General features: G+C 37.3%; 1 protein-coding gene across 4 annotated transcripts in view; it reads right to left on the bottom strand.

Annotated features, from left to right (window-relative positions):
* Positions 1–528: 528 nt before the first annotated feature.
* LOC124180182 (GTP-binding protein RAD) overlaps positions 529–19,655 on the bottom strand; it is a 49,659-nt gene continuing 30,532 nt past the window's right edge. For 3 of the 4 annotated variants that reach the window (XM_046565343.1, XM_046565341.1, XM_046565342.1), the window contains exons 5-7: positions 18,349–18,431; positions 15,979–16,168; positions 529–11,949 (exon numbers count right to left, since the gene is read on the bottom strand). In XM_046565343.1, coding sequence (XP_046421299.1) covers positions 11,663–11,949; positions 15,979–16,168; positions 18,349–18,431 — 560 coding nt within the window. In that variant the 3' untranslated portion in view covers positions 529–11,662. Of the gene's footprint in view, positions 11,950–13,323; positions 13,390–15,978; positions 16,169–18,348; positions 18,432–19,655 lie in introns of all 4 variants that reach the window. The other variant, XM_046565345.1, reaches the window with a different exon arrangement.

Below are 19,655 nucleotides of genomic sequence, written 5' to 3' on the forward strand. Positions count from 1 at the left end.
TTCTCTTTACTCAGTTTTCAAGTTTACCGTAGGTCTGTGGAGAAATTTAAATTAGCAATACCATTGGGCGTAAGGCACGTTGAAGGCAATGCTCACCGAGCATGATCCAATTGGATACCACCAACATCGCGACAAAGAATCAACAGTGTCATCCGACTCAACGCAAACTGTATTTTCTATCGTATCGTTTGAGATTGGATATTGTAAATGTGCAGTGAAATGTGGCACTCGCAATATTGTAGCGGTTTGCAAAGTGTTTCGGCAGCAATCTGACAATGAGTAGCTCACGATCAGTGATCATAGCAGTTGCCTGGAAAGCGAAAGGTCTTGGGTATGAGCCCCAGTCTCGTTGACTGAAGATGTATAATATTATAATCATTTATTTAATTTGTTATGGGTAAATTCCGGTACAAATAAGTTTCGCTGATGTGGCACAACATAATTTACAAAATGATTTACAAAAATGTTTACAGCCACCCCATATATATATATATATATATATATACATACATATAGAGTTCTATCTTATGTTATTTGTTTTTATTTTACTTCAATTTATACGTTATATGTATATATATATTTTTTTATTTAATGTATTTTTAGTATTGTACGCGATTATTCATTTCAATTCTCGCAAAATATTACGGATGCCCTTTTAAGAAATGTACACAGCTTATTCGCTCCACTAACAGAATCCGGATTAAACTATGTCCGTAAGGATGATAAAATTTGTACCATACATTGAATATCTTAGTTCGGAATAAAGTTTAGATACGGCTATTAAATTGTATTTCTCTTGGTCTGGCATACAGCAAGCGTTACATATTGATTTCGAGTTGGGTTTCATAATTTTATTATTTATCATTAACTTCTCAAATTGTTTATATTATTCTAAAGGTTCATAACATCATTTTTTGCTCCCCTGCCATTTTATTTTAGTGTCCGCTAATGAGCTCGTCACTTAATTACATAAAGTTGTCGTTGATGACAAAAGTTTTATTCACACTAGGTTCTTTACATAAAATATTGATTTGTAAGATCCAGCTGTACATTTAATTTGTGTGTGTCTATTCAGTGAACGATGAATTAGTTTATTCAAACATATTTTGGGATATCGTTCTTCGGCATATTTTTGATTTCAATAATCTAATTAAAAGTTATCATAATTATTTCAGAAGATAGCGGAGGTGTACCTACTTCTATTCTGACGGTATAATTTGATCAATATTTAGGAAGATTGAATACATGCTTATAGGAAAATGTTTAAAATACATTTATTTCCAACAGATAACACATCCCGCAATTTTCTATATTATAAAATAGTACACTGACTGCTGAAGCATTAAATAATTTATCCTTTGTTTGCGAATAATCCGTTTGAACGCAATGTAAAATATGAATTATTGATCTTGTCGCTATTTACACTGAGTGTTTCGCTTTGTTGCAAGTCCCATAAAATAAATCCGATGATGAGCTAGAAAAATTTCTGCTGGGATAGCAAAATTTCTTTACTATTCGCAGTTGCTTGTCTGCACATGTAAAGTTATATCGGTATTTGTTACTTAATCCGCCTTCATGAAAGATTGAAATCTTAGATTTCTTTCATCGATTTGAATTGAGATAGAGGGGATTTTCTAAATAGTAATCGCTCATCTGCAGACGTAAGAAAGAGGATTTTGTGTCTGCGATTCAAAGATATTACTTTAGCTTCGTTTTTCCTTACGAACGTTTCGGAATCGTTGTTTCTCCCTGTAGTGTAACTTTTTCTGTAACGTCAACATGTTCATACTTACATTGAGTTCTACAGACTGGAATTTCGGTATTATCGTAGACATTTTTACAAATTCTGATGAACGACGAGTTTAAATTCATGCTGAAAAGTTTCACCCATAGTTAAAAATACTTGATGGACTCAAACGTATGTAGAAAATCTGTAGGTATGAAATGATACAAAGGAAATTATTTCCGTTTCATTAACAAGCGATAAGCTGTATTTGGGTTAGAGAATTGAGTAAAAAAATATCAGTACAGTTTCATTATTACGAAAATTAGCTTGATCATAGAGCGATTTGACAGTCGTTCGTATGAGATTTGAGTGAAGATATTTGCGATTAAATTTACTAGCGAAATTCAGCTACAGTTTGACGGGTCATCTGAATCTCTTTTTTCCATACAAAATAGACGCATATATTGTGAACCACATTGAAGGAACCTTTCCCTCTTGCCTTATTTGATTGAACAGATTGGTCCGAAGGTACTTAAAAAACTCATCATTCATACCGTTGGCCCCTAGAGATTTACGATTTTTACACAGACTTAAACTACAAATAATTTCGTCTTGAGATATGGAGGAATCCAATAATGGGTGTCTCACATCTAACATGTCAGTATTAAAAGCTTTTCTGTTTTAGTAAATTTTCTTCAAATAGTCATGCCACTTTTTCGCTTTAATTGAATTTGGATTGTACTTTTTTTTTCTTTATCCAATAATCGTATTCCAAAGTTACTCCGAGCTTCTGGAATCCAGCAACTAGTTCTTCATTTCCAAATCACAATTGTTTCATTTAAAGATAACAGATTTTTGTAAGTCTGTTGCTTCCTTGTATTCCAAAGTGCTCATTTCGATAGAAGTTTTTTTTTTCACATCTTCTCAGTTGTAATTTGAACTTACGTTTAGCTTTTTCACATTCTGCGCCATACCATCGATTTTTTTTAGTGAATAATAAAATATCGGTTTAGCGATTTATTCAAGCCTACTGTAGTGGATTATTCTTTGATAGAATTAATCAAGTCATCATTTAGCCGATCTGATATACCTGAAAACCACACTACTGACTTTGAACATTGCATATTAAATGTATAATCGTCTTCTGAATTCTTGTCTCATTTGAATTCAACCTGTGTTCTTTCACTGGTTTTATAACTATAGTGTTCGAATTGAGGGTTATGATCTAATTCTAACAGGCGTATGATCAGAATTATTAACAACCTCGAGAACGTTTATATTGAGTAATTAAATTCAAATGCTTGTCGGGACAAGCTATAAGATCTATCTTATCGAAGCCTCCTGCTCCGTAATAAGTATGACTCGGAGAATCACACGGATATCTTCCAATCAAGATAACAATGCCGCTTTCCTCAAAACATTCTACAAGATTTAATACCGCGATGATTCACCACCAAGTCGAGTGATGATCGTGCAGGATAAGCGTGTGAAAAATGGTCGCATAGTTCTGCGGTCGAACTATTTAATACCCCAATTTGTGAGTTAAAAACGCCACATCTTATAATCGGAATATCCTGATATAGATTATAAATATTATGTGATCATTTCCTCAGTTTTCTTACAACTATACTAAACTCTATAGGAGGTCAAGGTACGTTAGAATTGAAATAAATTCCGAGTTAAAACTTGCAATCGTTACTGCTAACGTATCCACCGCGCATGCGATAGTCGCATATTTGTAAACTCCTTTATGCACCGCCATTGTTATGCCGTCTTTTACCCTTCCGTTTGTCTTCATCTGACAATGAATAGCATACGAATTTATCAAATTTTATTCGGCCAGCTGCATTAGCGATAGTAATTTTTCCGATGCCATGTTTCCGCTAAGCATGGAACGTCTACATTGACTACTGAATGTTTAATATTCATAAAATTATTCATTCCTAATACATTTCGGTATAAAATTTTTGATTGCTTTGTTTTCTGTAGATCGTCTCTGTATTGAGTCGATGACTCGGAGTCATCTTGAAACATTTCCTTACTTGAATTATCTAGCTAATGCGTTGATTGCTATACTCTGTTTTGCCTTGTGGTTCTAGATGTGCGATGTGTATACACATATATTTTGGTCATTTTTGGTATCAGGTTGTGAGAATGAAGAATCTTTCATTTTTCATTTACTTCTCACCGGTATTTTCTAATGATGTAAAATTCATCACTTGTGGTCATATAAGAAAAGTATTGGTTTCGGTCGTAAGTGACGTTTTTCAATTTCAATGAATCTTTACGTTTCGGGCCTCCGCTATCCGAAAAATAGGTTTCTAGGAAAACGTCGTTCTGTCGCGGTCTATCAGTTTCTTCTGACAAACTCCCGTGCTGATCTCGGAAACAGTTGGATGAAAAACTATGATATTCGCATGATTCCACATTCAAATGATGAGGATGAAAAATTGCCATATCCAGATTTCTTTGTTCGTATGGTTCCGGCGACAAAAATTCACAAAACTCAAATGACTTCGACACAGTACATTCAACGTTCGTAAAAAATTTTATACAAATTTATATGAAACGGATAAAATAACGAAATAAGAAACAATTCCATGAAACATGAAGGAACCATTGTGTGAAAAGAAAAGAATTGTGACGGTAAAAAAATTGGATCATACGTGATGGTACTTCCAGTAACTCAATTGGTTTGCAAAGTGATGAAAAGTACCGAAGGAAAATACTATTTTTACGGCACGTTTGTTGTCATGCCAATATCTCCTTTCGTCGGAAAATTTTACAAATTTCAACGTCTGTGAAGTAGTTCCATTTAGTACGCTTTCGTTGATCGTGATGTCTGAATTTTTTAATCATTCTTTTTGAGTAGACATATACCTCATTCTTAACAATCTTTCAACAACATCCCTTTCGTTTTTATAAATATCATTTGTGATCGTGTAATTAAGATTTTCGAGATCTTCCAGTTTGTTAGAAAAGGTTTTCTCAGCCTAAGGGCAATCAGTTTTATTGACTTGGGCCTCCGACCTATTTGTTTTTCTGTACGGAACACAGTAGAAATAAACACTGCTGGGATATTGATTTCAGCCTACTTTGCGATTTCGGGGTCTCGTTACCAAATTTTTGTCTGTCGTATCATGACTGGCACCTTAAGTAGCAATAATTTCAACGTTTCGTGAGATTTTTCGGTATCATTCGTTCTGGCACTGATCACTTTCACTGCATTTTCCAAATTTTTATATTTTTTATCTCGCCTACGTCGAGATTGCTTTATACTATTGACACTATCCACGATACATTTATTCGATTGATCTAGAGCTTCAAAAACATCACGAGTCTCGATTGATGTAGCCTGCGATTCTTTGTACGTATGAATCGCGATAACAGCTGAACTTTCAGCACGACATTTGAATTTATTGTGTTAGATCCGAATAACGAAGCAAACATAAAAATGTCCACCTCCTTTGGCTGCCAGAGCACAAAACTCAGCTGAAGATATATAAAGACTGTTAAACTTATTGACTTTGGTCCGCTGACTAGGGGAGGTGAATGGCCGAGGGGCGAAGACGGGAGGGGAAATTGTGACTTTCCGTAGTGCCGACTCGATTTACATTTAGATCCCATAAGACCGGTCGGTGGGCGCAGAACAATAGAATCACCCTGAAAACCCAGAGGGACACACCCAGCCGGAGGAAATATCATCCAAGGGCTGAACGTCTTTTTTTTATCTTCAGTCAACGCCAGTTCAATTGAATCCGTGAAGCGTTTGGCCCGGGTTCACCAAAATTTAGGTATAATGTTACAACAGACGTATAATTTGCGAAAATGTGTTCATATTTATAAACGCTAGAAAATTGTTTAAAATGACATGATATATTAAATGACCATTATAAATTTCACCAACATGAAAATTCGTATGCATTTATTCCAATCTACATTATTGGACGCGCCTAAGTAGCAGAGTCAGTGCCAGGATATTTACTATGAGTAAACGAGACATTTCCGTTTGCAGACAATAGCCATGCTAACCCGAGCACTTGTACATTGTTCCCTTTGTTTTTGCTAAAAGTTTAAATATTTAGAGACGATCTGCATCGGTTAAGCCACGTTGCAGCAATCTGTAACGCTGGTGAACAACTACGCGGAAAGAGTCAAAGATAGAAGTCTTTTACGTCTCAGTTTGCATTATAAAGAGCTTCCTTGATACTTTGTTTCGATGTCAGTAGCAACGACTAATTTATCTACAGAAATATTTATAATTAATAATTTCGAAAGTTCAACAGATACGTATAAATATAATGAAAGTTCCCAATGATACGATTGGTTAAAAAGAGATGAAACACTTTATTGGCTTATGTCGCATGTGGTGACTAAAGCTAACAGAGCTGACAAGCCTCACGTCAGCCACGTACAATCAGAACACACGTAATCTCGATGATTTTAGCATTGGTTTTCAAAATTCAAGCAACAGATTATATTAATGCTATACATAGTTGGGTAATCGGAACTTAAAAGAGGTGATTAGATACCTGCGAATTCGATACTGAGTGAAAATAAGCTTGAATAAGTGACCTGGTGTTCGTCGGTGGACGTTTTCGGTAATGAAAAATGTTAGTGTGTTGTTTGCAAGGCACTATGAATCCTGCATTCATATATGAGATATACGTACAGCGAATTGGCATAAGAAAATCGTCGCTCAGTCCCACATCTGGGTGGACTCTGGCACTTGCAACAGCCTAGCTTTCGACTTAATGTGTAATCGACGGCACGGGATCGAGTCCTGGAGAATAACAGTTCGAGCATCTCTCGAGTAACGGTTGACATGGATGAACCGATACTCGAAGCATGAACTGGGTTGATTGTGGGATTAACTTCCGCCCAGGCTTGGTTCCGATGTCGAGTCAAGGGTCGATACGATATCCGGAGAAACGACGGTTCAAGTATCAACCCAGCATTGGTTGACAAAGTTGGACCAGCACTCGATGCCGTGCCTGGGTTAGTACAGGCAGGTTAATTGGATTGTCATTGGCTCAGAATCGGAAGTCGACTCTCGATCGCCAAGATAGAACCAAGTCGTAGCTGCATTGTAGGTGTTGGCTAACTCTGTATGGGAACCAGCTGACTTTAGAACGAACAATATCAAGGTCCGGCAGGGATGGGTCTGTATTCCACGTCACCTTTGGTCTAATTCATTGCCTAAATATTAGACTGCTAGTTGCGTCAGATCAAGCATATCGCTTCATCTACCATTGACGGTCGCAACTTTCCCGTCGGACTAAAATCCTGGCTACATCCATCGGCAACTCGTCATAACCGTTCCCGCTACAACGGCACTCAACTACCGATCTCTCTCCGAAACGAGTTCCGTAAACTGAGGAACGCCGGGAGCGGATAAGTTCATTACTTGCAATTACCGCCATTTTGGTTCTGTCAGTGCGTGGGTGAGTTAGGGTGAACGCAATAAAACACCAAATGAATGAATAAGTAGGTACTTATCGTGAATTCAAGATAGAAAATGCATAGATAAAAGCTAAGGATTGCATCGAGCCAATTTCTTACCCTCTCCACTCTCATAATTTAAAAAACATTCAGAGAGAAGAAACTTATTACGTTAGGAGTAGAGTTTTCCCACTTGTTTACCTTTCTCTTTTTTTGCCCTCATCGTAGCCTGTACTAGTTGAATTTTTGAATTGAAAAGCATCAGCATAACAAGTTACACGTAAAAATGCCTGAAAAAGATCCAAAGAAAGAGAGAGAGAGAGAGAGACATAAATAGGTAGCGAAGAAGGGAAATCCAATCGTCAACCTACTTATCAAAGCATGGCTGCCATCGCTGTCGTGGTACTGATACATAAAGTAGTAAGTCTAAGTCTAGACAAAAGCAAAACGAGAGGGAAAACTAATTTTAAGGAAAAATCACACCTGTGAAAAGTCGAACAATTTTGAAAATAATTAACCTTTCTATTTTTCAATTAATTGCGATATAAATCACCAAGATTTACAGAATTTTTGTCCTCAACTACGTAACACAATTTCTAATCGTAATCTTTCTCCCGGTTGAATCTTATTGCATCAGTGTAATTAAAAGTATGATTATGATCTACTTTGTGCGTCTTTAGGGCAGTTTGTTTATCTTTATCACAAAAAAGATTCCTCTTATGTTTATGAATTTTAGTCCATAGTAACCTACTTGTTTGGCCCGCGTCGCATTTGTTGTAGTAATCGCTTGGGATTCGAAGAAATTTGTTTGAACATTTCTCTTGTGTTTCCTTATTTTTAGGAAGCACAAACAGGGAAGGTAAATTGTTTGTTTTCTTGAGCGTACTTTTCACAAATCTATTTGAATTAAATCCGATTGATTCTGATTGCCTTTTCACGTACGGAAAAACAAACGCACTTATCCTTGCAAATCTTGCAGTATTCTCGATCATGAAACCTGATTCCTTATTAGGTTTATTACGCAAAAAGGTCGATCCGTAAGCATTACAGTAATTTCGGTTTAATGTGAAGGATTATTGTTATCCGGCAGCAGCTTTAAAATTAAATCCAAGTTTTTGGCATGGAATATTACGTTTTTGATACCAGTCAGTTATAATAAGGTTTTTATTTTTGATTACAAATGTGTCGAGGAAACTAATTCTGTTGTTTGACTCTCTTTCGATTGTCAACTGCAAACGGTTATAAACAATATTCAAGGTATTCAGAGCAGAACCTAAATTTTGTTCAAGAACCACTGGCGGAATATTGTCAGTATATGTTTAATAGAATATCTGTTGGAAACTAAGACAGCCCAACGCCTTTTTCTCCAAATCCTGCATCCGAAATCACATAATATTGAGCTTTCGTATATTGGCAAACCAAAGATTTGAAAGTAATTTGCACGATCAAATGTAAAAATAGCTGCATCAAATGAAACTTTCAGTTCTTTAATGACTTTCTACACTGAAAAACGAAGTGGCTTGTGTAATAGAAGTAATGATAGTTGTACGCGTATCACTTACTGCAAATATAAGTATTGTATCATTGCGATTACATATTGCTGTGATAGCCACTCCGTTCAGTCGCTTACGTGTGTTTACTCTAACGACAAATAAAACTACCCAGAAAGATGCTCCCCATTTAAGAGAGAAAGGCTTTTTGACAGGTACGTTAACTGTCTCGGCATAGCTGTGGAAGCTATATGCATGGTGTGGAAATCACACATATTATATAGCTAAACCAAGCAAACTTTTTGGATCTTTGCGCGATAAGTAACAGGCAGCGACTTCAGTCCGACAATGCAAATTATTGAGCTTCTGCAGCTAAACCGTCTCGTTTGCGTTAGCCGAGTACATCGGGTACTTTAACGTTCCACTGTGGTATCCAAAGACTCTACTATGGTTTCAAGAACCAGAAATCTGGTTGGCATAGCCGTATTTTTCTCAGTGTGGAGTGGGGATTTCTTTTTGTTTGTAAGTTGGTTTCATCTATGAGCCACCGACTTAAGTGTAACTTGAGTGAAAACATTCGTAAAAGAAAGACAAAACATTTAAATGAGATGGTTATATGTCCTTCATTAATGTTAGAATTGTTCATTTCTTAGAGATATTTGAAACTGTGTTTCGTATTCATTGTGGGTCCTAGGCAGTGGAATTTCAGAATATTCTTGTACACGTTTGGCCGAAAAATAGATAGAACTATCGGCACGGAGTACGGACAACCAGAGGAGACACTCGGAAGTCGTATTGATTCCAACCATTTTGCGCATGTGTTTTGTGCGTGTGCGAAAATGCCTTGAGCATATGGTGGCTAATACACAGTGATTGCGATATCCATTTAAATTTTCGTTCCATTGAAATGCCCTCAGAACATGGCGGGTCTGAATCAAATACATTAAAGATTTGGCCACAAGTGTCTCCTCTGGTTATATAGGCTACTTTGTGCTATCGATTAAGGAAACAAGATGCGTTGACATGTGTTTCCAATGTAAATATCAAATCAAATTTCACTTGTTTGTACGTCAGTTCGTTATTAAACATTGACGACATCGCAGCGCTGTGTTCACAACGACCCATGATAAACTTTGTAAATATCGCCTCTAACGGCATTTAAGGAAAATAAGTGAAAATTTTCATTCTAAAACCTCACTGTCCGTTCACCTACCATTCTAACGTATAGTTAACAATAATAGTGGTAATAATAGTAATAAGACTGAAAATACCAAGAAAAAGAAGACGAATAATAAGAGTAAGATTAAGAATAATAAGGTTTATAATAATCATCGTACTAATAATACAAACAAGAATAATGATAGTAAGAATGACAATAATAATAATAATAGTAACAACATCAATAATATTAATAATAACTACAACCAAACTCGCCATATTCTTTCGGACGCGTCCCCGTATAAGCGATTGGCTTGTGCAAGACGAGAGAGGGATGGGGTTTAGTAACCATCATTATGCGTCTGCAGCCGTCTTATATGTTCGATAGAAACTATCTCATTAGTACAGGGAGTGAGGAAAACTGCGGAAAACCTTGCCCAGGTGGAGCCGGATCGAGTTTAAACCTCAGTTTTCCGATTTGGCGTCTGAACTGTGCCTTACAATTTTTGCGATCTGCCACTCAGATCCTTTCCAACACGCTGGGGATTTAAACTCAAGTCCTCCCATTCCGTAGACTGACTCGTTAGAGCGATGCTACTGAGGTCGGTAGTTGGTTAACCTTATTTTGTTTGTTGGTATCGCCACAAGCATTCTCCAGGTAATTAACAAAGACAATTCTATCGTTATTTCTATATTCTGAACGTATCAGATCGATTTTTGCTTCAAAAGCGATAAATTCAAAAATAGGAAAACTAACCTTTTTGTACCCAATACCATGCTTCTTCGTACCAAACTTAACTTATACCTCGATCACCTTCTTGGGGACTTTGCTAGCAGGAAGATTGATCGATAATCCAAATTTTTGAGGCACACTTATTATAAACTAGAGATTCATTTTTTAATTTGATGACACGATCAAACTCAGATATGCTCTCCCGTTGATATGTACTTCTCGTACTTATAACGAACCGAGAACCATTCGGTGAAAAATTATTGATAAGATCAAGATAATATTGTTATACATATTAAACGAAGAAACGAATCCTTACATTTTAAGGTACCGATATCTTGTAGAAATTTTCAATAATCAAGGAAGCAGTGAGCCTTTTAGTAGGTTCAAATGATTGCGAGTCAATCGTTATTTCCCGAAAACAAAGTTCATAAATCTAGGAGTATAGGATTAATAAAAGTTTCTAATTGTGAGAGTTGATTTGGTACGAAATGCGCCATACATTGCTGCTTTTGCTTGACCGTTAGATCATGCTAGCATCCGCATAAAAAAATTTGATATCAAGTGCTAGTGCTAGTGAAACAAGTTAGCTTTGTAGCTATCTCACGATTTCTCATGGGACTATTCCGTAAAGAAATTAGGTCACGCGCTTGTATTTGCATCCTCAATATTCTATCAGAAAATTTCTTTCGCTAGCTTTCCGTTTTTTGGCTTACGATACTTGTAAGTTGCAAATACGGCTCCAAGATCAAAAAAAATCCATCCTGTAACCGTCACCAGAATCTCGGTTAAATTTTTTACTCATAAGTCCCTGTATCACAGCAAAGGACTTGCGTGCGTAAATTTCGTTCTTATCGCACGTGCGTGAAAAGTGGGGCTTTGCGTAGCGGTTTAGCAGGACTAAAGTAGTCGAAGACTACCACGCAAAGCTCCAACATTTTTCATTCGCTTGTTATAAAAACTAACGCGTGTAACTCGGGCCAAAATTTGGCGATCCCTTGTCACACAATATACTATTGCCTTCCATTCCATACGACGGAAACACGTATTATACGTTTTTTTTTCTCGATCATAACTCGCTGCGGTTAGCCTCGCGTCGTCCAGCCAATCTTACGATTACAAGACGTGAAGATTTTCACAATTCTTGAACTTGCTGTCCTCTTTACCAAACAACCAGGTAAACATCTGGCGCGCCTTCATGCTCGCTCTGACCACTCCTCTTGACTTGTACCAATGGCCGCTTCCATCGCTTCCGCCTCCACCACGGTTTTCGGAACTGGCGTGTATCCACTTCAATCGAATTTGATTCAGAATCCCTACTAAGAGTTCGTCCACATTGTGGTTGATGCCGACGGACACCTCGATGAACTTTGCACGATAAGTACAGGCCATACACTTGCCATCTGGAAAAATGAAGTGCGTTGTGTGAAACATTGCTGTTGTTTAGAGGTTTTTAGGTTTTATCGCGACTTTGACGAGAATTCGACTACCGAAGTCTTTCGTTAGGTGGACAATGTTTTGGACTGAAAATTTGACGAAATGTAGTTAGAAAGTGTAGTAAAATAAACATTATGTTATTACTAACGTCAGAGAATGCGTGTCATTTTATCAATTTCCATCAGAAAATTGATATTGTTCGTTTGATTTTATCAAATAAAATGACATTTTATTTATCATTCGATCCCCTTCAAATCGTATGAGACAGATTTTTTCTTGAGCTTGTCAGTTGGCAGTAAATATATTATAGTTATGTGAAACTCAACATAGGCAATAGAAGAAGAATTTGCATTCGTAAAAAAAAAAAATATGGTACACGGTTGATCTCTGCGTGATTGAAAATGACCGTCAATTTATCTTCGTGATGTACTCATAAGTATTTGTTTGTATATTCTCGTATGAAAAATGTCAGTAACATTCAACGTTAAACTAAAAAATAATTCCTTTGGATTTCTGAAGTAATTTTTACATCGTTGACCTCACGTTCTCCCTCTTTCTTTGTCATCCGTGATAAGTTTCGAGGTTAAATTTGTTACTCTTCATTTCGGTCAAAGCCTGAGTTATTTGTTTTTCGTTTGTTGTTACCAATACCTTGGCACTTTGGTACATGGCACCCAATTTATTCAATTTTGGTTTGTATACGTTGGGAAATATATGCGATAAGTGTAACACTAATGCCCGCGAAGAACCAGGAAATTGTGCTCGCGTCCAATGTTATCGGCCGATCATGGTACGAATCTTAATTGAAATGAACCCTGCTGATACTGTATTAAAAAATAGGGGATGAATCAATTTCATTACTTGGAAGTGATGTATCTTGTTATATGTGGGGAAAAGGAATCGGGGGTACATTAATAAAGCCCCGTACCTCTTTATTTAACAGCTTCATCACTACTGACTACTTGGCTTCTACGCCAACTATACGTACATTTGTGCCGGAGCGTGACATGCGGAAGCGCTTATACAAAGTGCTGACCTTAAGGGCCACCGCCTTTTGTCATGCCAAACCTGCGACTTTGCATATACTTTGTACTACAAATCTCAAGATCGATACCCCGAACAGTAGTCTGCGTACTGGACACATGTAAAAATAAAGACAAGTCGCTCCAAGTGACAACTCGAACTACGAACTATCTTACGATTAATGGCAGCAAATGTAACATCTTAAAATCACGTTTCGCAGGCACTGTATCGTGAAATATTAATTAAACAGCCGACCAGGTTTCGAGGTGTTAATTTTGAGACTTAAATCTTGAGAGTAATGAAAATTCATTGCTTACCATTTTCATTTGAATATCAGTGGGATCCACCTTCGACAGTTACAGGGGTATGGTTGAACGGACCATCTGAATTTATACAGAGTACTGTACAACGGTATTTTTATTGTGTTCTTATAAAAGTAATGAAATTCGCAACAAACCATTTGAAATGTAAAGGGAGCCGCTCAGTACCAAAATTATCTTATATTAAAAATACACGAAAAACTTATCGCCGCTTTTCATCGTGAAATCATCATGAAAAATTGCAAGCACAACTTCTCGGCATGTATGCGTCGTCATGTCAGACCTTGCTGTTTTGTACAGCGGTATTGAAACACGATTCAACGAGCAAGGTACGTGGCGGGAAAATCATTTTTTTTTCTCTATGCTCTCTCCCTGCTCCCTTCTGTCCTCAAAAAAATTTCGAAAGCGACAGTAGTGTTAATAATAAATCAAGCAATTGCTTTCACATGTTCGATACAAGTCATGACGCTGAAGCTAGCAGCCAAAGTCGGCGGCGATTGGAGCTAGCCTACGGACGAATAGAGTGCTGGAGCCCCGGGGCAAAAAATATTGTTTGACGGGATTTATGTGCCTCCCGAAGATTGTATTTCAAGCTCAACAATTTGCATAAATGAAGTTTTGGCGTCGTGAGCCTTCGCTGATTTTTCAATAAAATTCGAAATAAAATTCGTGAACAAATAACAGCTGAATCATAACGTATGATAGGGGGTGTCGGAAATTTGGGTACATTTTGTAGTTACAATCCGATTGACTAGCCAAGTCGAGCTCTGGTGTTGGAAGACCTCGTCAAGTGTTTGAAAAATAAAATTCTTCAGTAAATAGCTGCCTATTCGCAACGCATCATTGGAGGAAGGGTGTTGCAATGTTATGAACATATTGGCGGTTCAGTTGAAAAATTTGACTGCTGGTTGTCATTTATTTTCCGTATCATTGATTCGTGATCTTCACAATAATCGCGCAAAGTGATCGAGTACATGGCAAAGAAGCCAAATACTAATACAGATACTGAGGTGAAATCAGCGAAAAGAAAAAACTGTCTCTATTAATTCGCAATATGAATACTCGGGAGACGAACGAGATAGGTAATCTACGAGTGCTTCGACACATCCATACGAGCTCATCAAGGAGCAAACCGAACGAACGGAAGAATCAAAAGTGTGTCAAAGAGCAAATATCGAGATGCGATAATTCGCAAAACAACTAACTTATCAGGAAGACGGAAACGTACAATTTTCGGAACTTATATTTTGAATCAACCTTTCGAGAAATGTGCATTAAATACCGTAACACGACGAACGGAAGCCGAATAAGAAAACAGGTTCCAAGACTATTTAACTAATTGTAAGTACAGCATGGCAATTTCTGTTTCAAACCAAGAAGTTAACACTGTACTAAAACATTTCGTAACCAGGATTGTGTACGAACGTGGAATACCGCAAGAAATACCCACTGATCAAGGTACGAAATTTCTGTGTAACGGTCTCGAAAATATTTGTAAACCGTAGATGATTGACAAGATCCAGTCGATGACTCATCGACCCGAATCCAAAGGAGCTCTGGGGCGTTACATGGAACATCAGTGGAATGTATAAAACGTTACGTAGACGAGGAACACAGCAACTGGGACGAATGATTACCCTATGCCATGCTTACATATAACAAGACGCAGCATACTGCGACGAGATTTACACCATTCGAGCTGGTATACGGATAGCGATTTGAACTATCAACGTCGCTAAGAATAAGATCCAGCACCAATGTACACTTATGGTGATTACATCCGAGAATTACGAGAGAACTTTCAATCTAGCAGCCTCAGAATTACAGAAAACCTACAGCAGGCTAAAGAAGAGTCAAAAATTGAGTACGGTTGAGGAAAATAATAATAAAATTTGATGACTCTCGGCGTTTTATGCAGGCCGAAACAGCAATCATTTGTTGATATTTTAACATGACAAAGTGATCCTAAGAGTTTTATGGTGTCGCTAAACTCGAAATCGATTTCCGAATTCCAAAATTTATAATGACTTCAAATGGACTTCAAATGATGAATTGACTCGTTCATAGCCAATTCGGATGCCATCTAATTTCGATAAAGTTGATCTACCATTTTGAATGCAATAAATCCAATTTCAAATTCCAGACTAGAGAGCTTGAAAACACTATGGTAAAATTTTTCATTAATTTTAATTACCTTTTATCACGTCGATTTGTCAGTTCAGGTGCAACACTCTGTATTTCCAAATTTGGACTTTGGATTCGGAATTAACGACCACAAAAACTCTGAGGAGAACTTTATCACGGCAAAATATCATCGGATGACTTCCGTTTGAATGCACGTGGAAGGTCAAACAATGAAAGGTGTTTTATTTTCATGGTTTACTTCACGTTGAGGATAGGATGTCGGTATGAAAAATAACATGTCGAAGATTTTCACTCATCCTGCAACCCTGCAAAGTCTTGGCAGAGGGAGTCTCAAATTTTTTCGTTATGAATATGATAAAAAAAAATTTCGATTAACTACTCTGATCAGGAGTATTTAAAAAATCTGCAGTAATAGTGATTTACGCGAGTATAACAACATCTTGAATGCAAGAGGTGTGAGGTTTTCGACAAAGTTTAAAAATCCAGATATTCTAAAAATTAAATCACCTTGCGACGACACTGCTCTTGACCGAGCTAAGTCAATCTTGTTACCAACCAAGATGGCTGGCCTTCCTCGAAGGAGATCCTGATCGTGTAAGTATGCCAAGTATTCTTCAGCTCGTTGGAAAGACGCCTTGTCAATAACTGAATACATCACGACGAAGGCGCCAGGTTGTGATATCTTATCCAACTCCGCCTGAAAAATGGTAGAATTAAATAAATAGGTATTGTTGGAACAGCGATACGAAAATAATAATCTTCAGCGAATGCCGTAACTCCTCAAAATTTTTTATTAACAGTGCATGTTGGATTCAAAAGTTAAGTGAAAATTGATTGTACTCGTTCATGTTATCGATATCATGCAGAAAATTTTTCAATTATGAGACGTTTACGAATAGTTAGGTAAATCGGATCGATTATTAAATGGTACATTGTGTTACAAGTGCGGAAAACGGATGATTTCCGATGAGGGTGCAGCTTACGCGTGAGCCGCAAAGGCGTGTGTTGCGTTGGCACAAATTCGGGTAGCAAAGTTGACAGTACGAGCCAAAGGCGAACGGAAAAAACACTTTCTTCCAACCTTTGCTTGGAGAATTCGATTGTCAAAGTCTGTGGAACGTGCGTAAACTGCTCAATTTCCGAACAGTGCAGTACAATGACGTTAACAAAGAAGTAGAATTTATTTAGTTGAATGTTGGAATAAAAGTAGACCGACTTGATAAAAGATCGATTAGAAGCGTACTTGACGGAGGATGGATTAGAAGTTAATCAGTTGGCTGTTACAACTGAAGTGAAGTTAAAGACGAAAGTGTGTGTCAGGAATGGTGGATAAAATCCACGATCGCTGGAATACATTTCGTGGTTTTATTCTCGCACGAAGCTAAAAAGTTTCGGGATGTTTTTATTCGGCATTGTACGTAGAATTTAACGGACTACGGGATTTTCACGTCGTTGCTGCTTAGGCGTCGATAATATTAAAAAACAGTGGCATTTTACTCCGTCGGTAAAGACTGACTGTAGCATCCCCTTAAGTGTTACACGCGGGCAACCGGTCGGTGCTGCCACTGGTCGTTCGCCTCGCCGCTAAAACACTAGTTGGGTTCACCGACGCGCGAAATAATGTGCGTAACTTCGTGCGTCGACGAGGCAAGCCGTCGTCGCTGGGTTTGCCGGTTCGTCGTCCCGACCGTCCTAAGTACCGTCCGTGCTAAAAGTAAGCATTCCCGACGAATTTGGCAAATTTTTTTATTTGAAAATTGAGCAATTTTCACATCAGTGAAATTTGTAATAAGTAACTACAAAACAAGTGGTTTTCACCTGGTTCCTACGCGAATTATGTTCCGCATGCGCCTGGATTTCTTTTTTTTTCAAATAACTTCGAAAAGGCGCTTTTCAAAAAGCTCGTTGTACCTTGTACGATTACTGTCGAAATATTTTTTGTTCCCACGCATATGGCCGAAGCGTAGGGAATAAAAGTTGCGATGGAAATTGCGATCCGACAAGTTACCACTTGATTGTGTCAATAATTAGCAATTGACTATTGATTTTATTTCACAAAAACTTGTGTAAAAATTGTCGTACGGTACACATGTAATTTAGAGTTACGCTTGATATTATATTCGATACTTGAGTAGTATAACTGAACCAGAATAATTAACGGTTATCGTGACGAGCAGCACGAACACCCAGTATTCTGAAGGAACGTATGTGTATATATGAGGCAGCCCATGCCATTTCGACCTGGGTCTGAACCTTGACCTCTCGGATTTGGCCCGTGATTTTGGATATGATTGTTCTCACTTTGAAAGACACTCGTTGTTTTAAGATTCTTTTGACACTCTTTGAATGTTCTACAACTTTCAATATCATGTTACTGATCGACACGATTTAAAAATCTGAAAATATTCTGAAAAATTGTGCGTCAGAAAGGAGAGCGGATATTTTTCCTTCATACTGTTTTCAATCTTTGTCCGAACAAAAACGTTAAAAAACTAGAAGCGAGAGTCATTTTACTACGGATGGTCGCTGAAACATTCTCATATGCCACATCAGATTTTTGAATATTTTTTCAGATTTTTCGCAAGAAATTTTCTTTATTCTGCTAATAAATAAAAATGCAAATGTTCAAACGATAAGTGTTAGGCTAATTTCTTCTATGCATTAGTACAATTTAATCAATAGAAATGGAGCAGTGTGCAAGCGTTGGTAATTTGCTGCTATTCACGTCCATGAAGCAGCAGAAATACTAAAATAAAAATTTTATGTATACTATTTGATAACAATCAAATTGAAAATCAACTGCGATATTCAAAATTTTCATGAGAACAGCGAATAATTTTCAAACTAGAAATTGTAGTGAAACGATGAGGACTGTACCTTCGGGTTTGTGATGTTTAAAAATCTCAATTCGCTCTCTTCACCGTTCAGCATTATGAAGACGGATTGTTCACTTGGTATGTCTGTAACACATAGAATTAAATGTACATTATCCCGAAGTTTTCCGATAATCAATTCAAAGTACAATTATTTTCACATTATCCACTGTGATACTTTTCAGTAATCCACAGTTAAGGGTTATTTGAAAAAAAAAAAGAATAATTTGGAAAGTCATTTTCGCCGATATTTAAGCCTGTAGAAATAAGGTTCGTGACGCAGGCAAAAATATTAAAATCCTGACGTACAGGTAGAATTTCATAAGGATTTTGCTTACCGCTCACAAGAATAGATTGTTATGTCTTCGGTGCGCAAGGTTCCAGTATATTAAATTGTCTCTCTTTTATTATAATTTAATTTCTACCTCTATTGCCAATTTTGGATTGATATTCAGTTAATGCATATTTACACCATTACAATCAATGTCGTATTCACATTATATCATCGTACCTACGTGCATCAGTTTAGCACACGTGCAGCAGTAAAACCTTTCAGACAATAATTAGTGACGTTTCTAAAATTAAGATGAGCTAACACGTATTATTTTTTTTCTAAAACATATATATATATATGTAACTAAAGATAGAGATAGAAATTTTGAAATCGTCTCAAAAAGAGCCGAAGCGGACGTAATTTTGCCACGAGCTTTGGCTCAAGAATGAAATTCATAGATGGAATAGGAAAATTTACCAATAAAAGTTTTGGGGCTAAATTTTGCTTGTTGATTCAGATGACACGTAATAAATTTTGGGAGAAAAGGAAATAATTTTAATTGCTTTAACTTCAGTTCACTTTGAGTGAGTCACTGCACGACTCTACTTAGCGAAGTTCGATACTCTTGTCCTGGCGATGGTTTCGAGCACTGCGCACTTTTTCAATTGGAGGAAGTCACGACAGAATTTCGCTTGCGGGAGGCGAGAAAGGTCAGATCCCTATGACGAAATACGAGGGAACCCGGGAGTTTCCGGTATATATGACTGCGGAGCGGTGAGCGCTGATTTAATTTCCTACAATCGAATTTCCAGAGACGTAGAGTAACGGCATGCCGGCAAACGGCTTAACCATTCTGGATTTTGCGTGTCGAAGAGTTCTCGAAACTCGTTTACCGATCTCTGTGCTTGGTGGCCGTGACCTGAGTTTCGCGATACAACGTAGAGTCAGTTTCGTTTTATTGAAAATTGTGGAATCGAGTCACGGCTTCGAGCAGAATCAATTTCTTCGTTAGTTGTGATCAGCCAAATTCTGTGGGA

The sequence above is a fragment of the Neodiprion fabricii genome, chromosome 4, assembly GCF_021155785.1.
Source record: "Neodiprion fabricii isolate iyNeoFabr1 chromosome 4, iyNeoFabr1.1, whole genome shotgun sequence".
Lineage (NCBI taxonomy): Eukaryota > Metazoa > Arthropoda > Insecta > Hymenoptera > Diprionidae > Neodiprion > Neodiprion fabricii.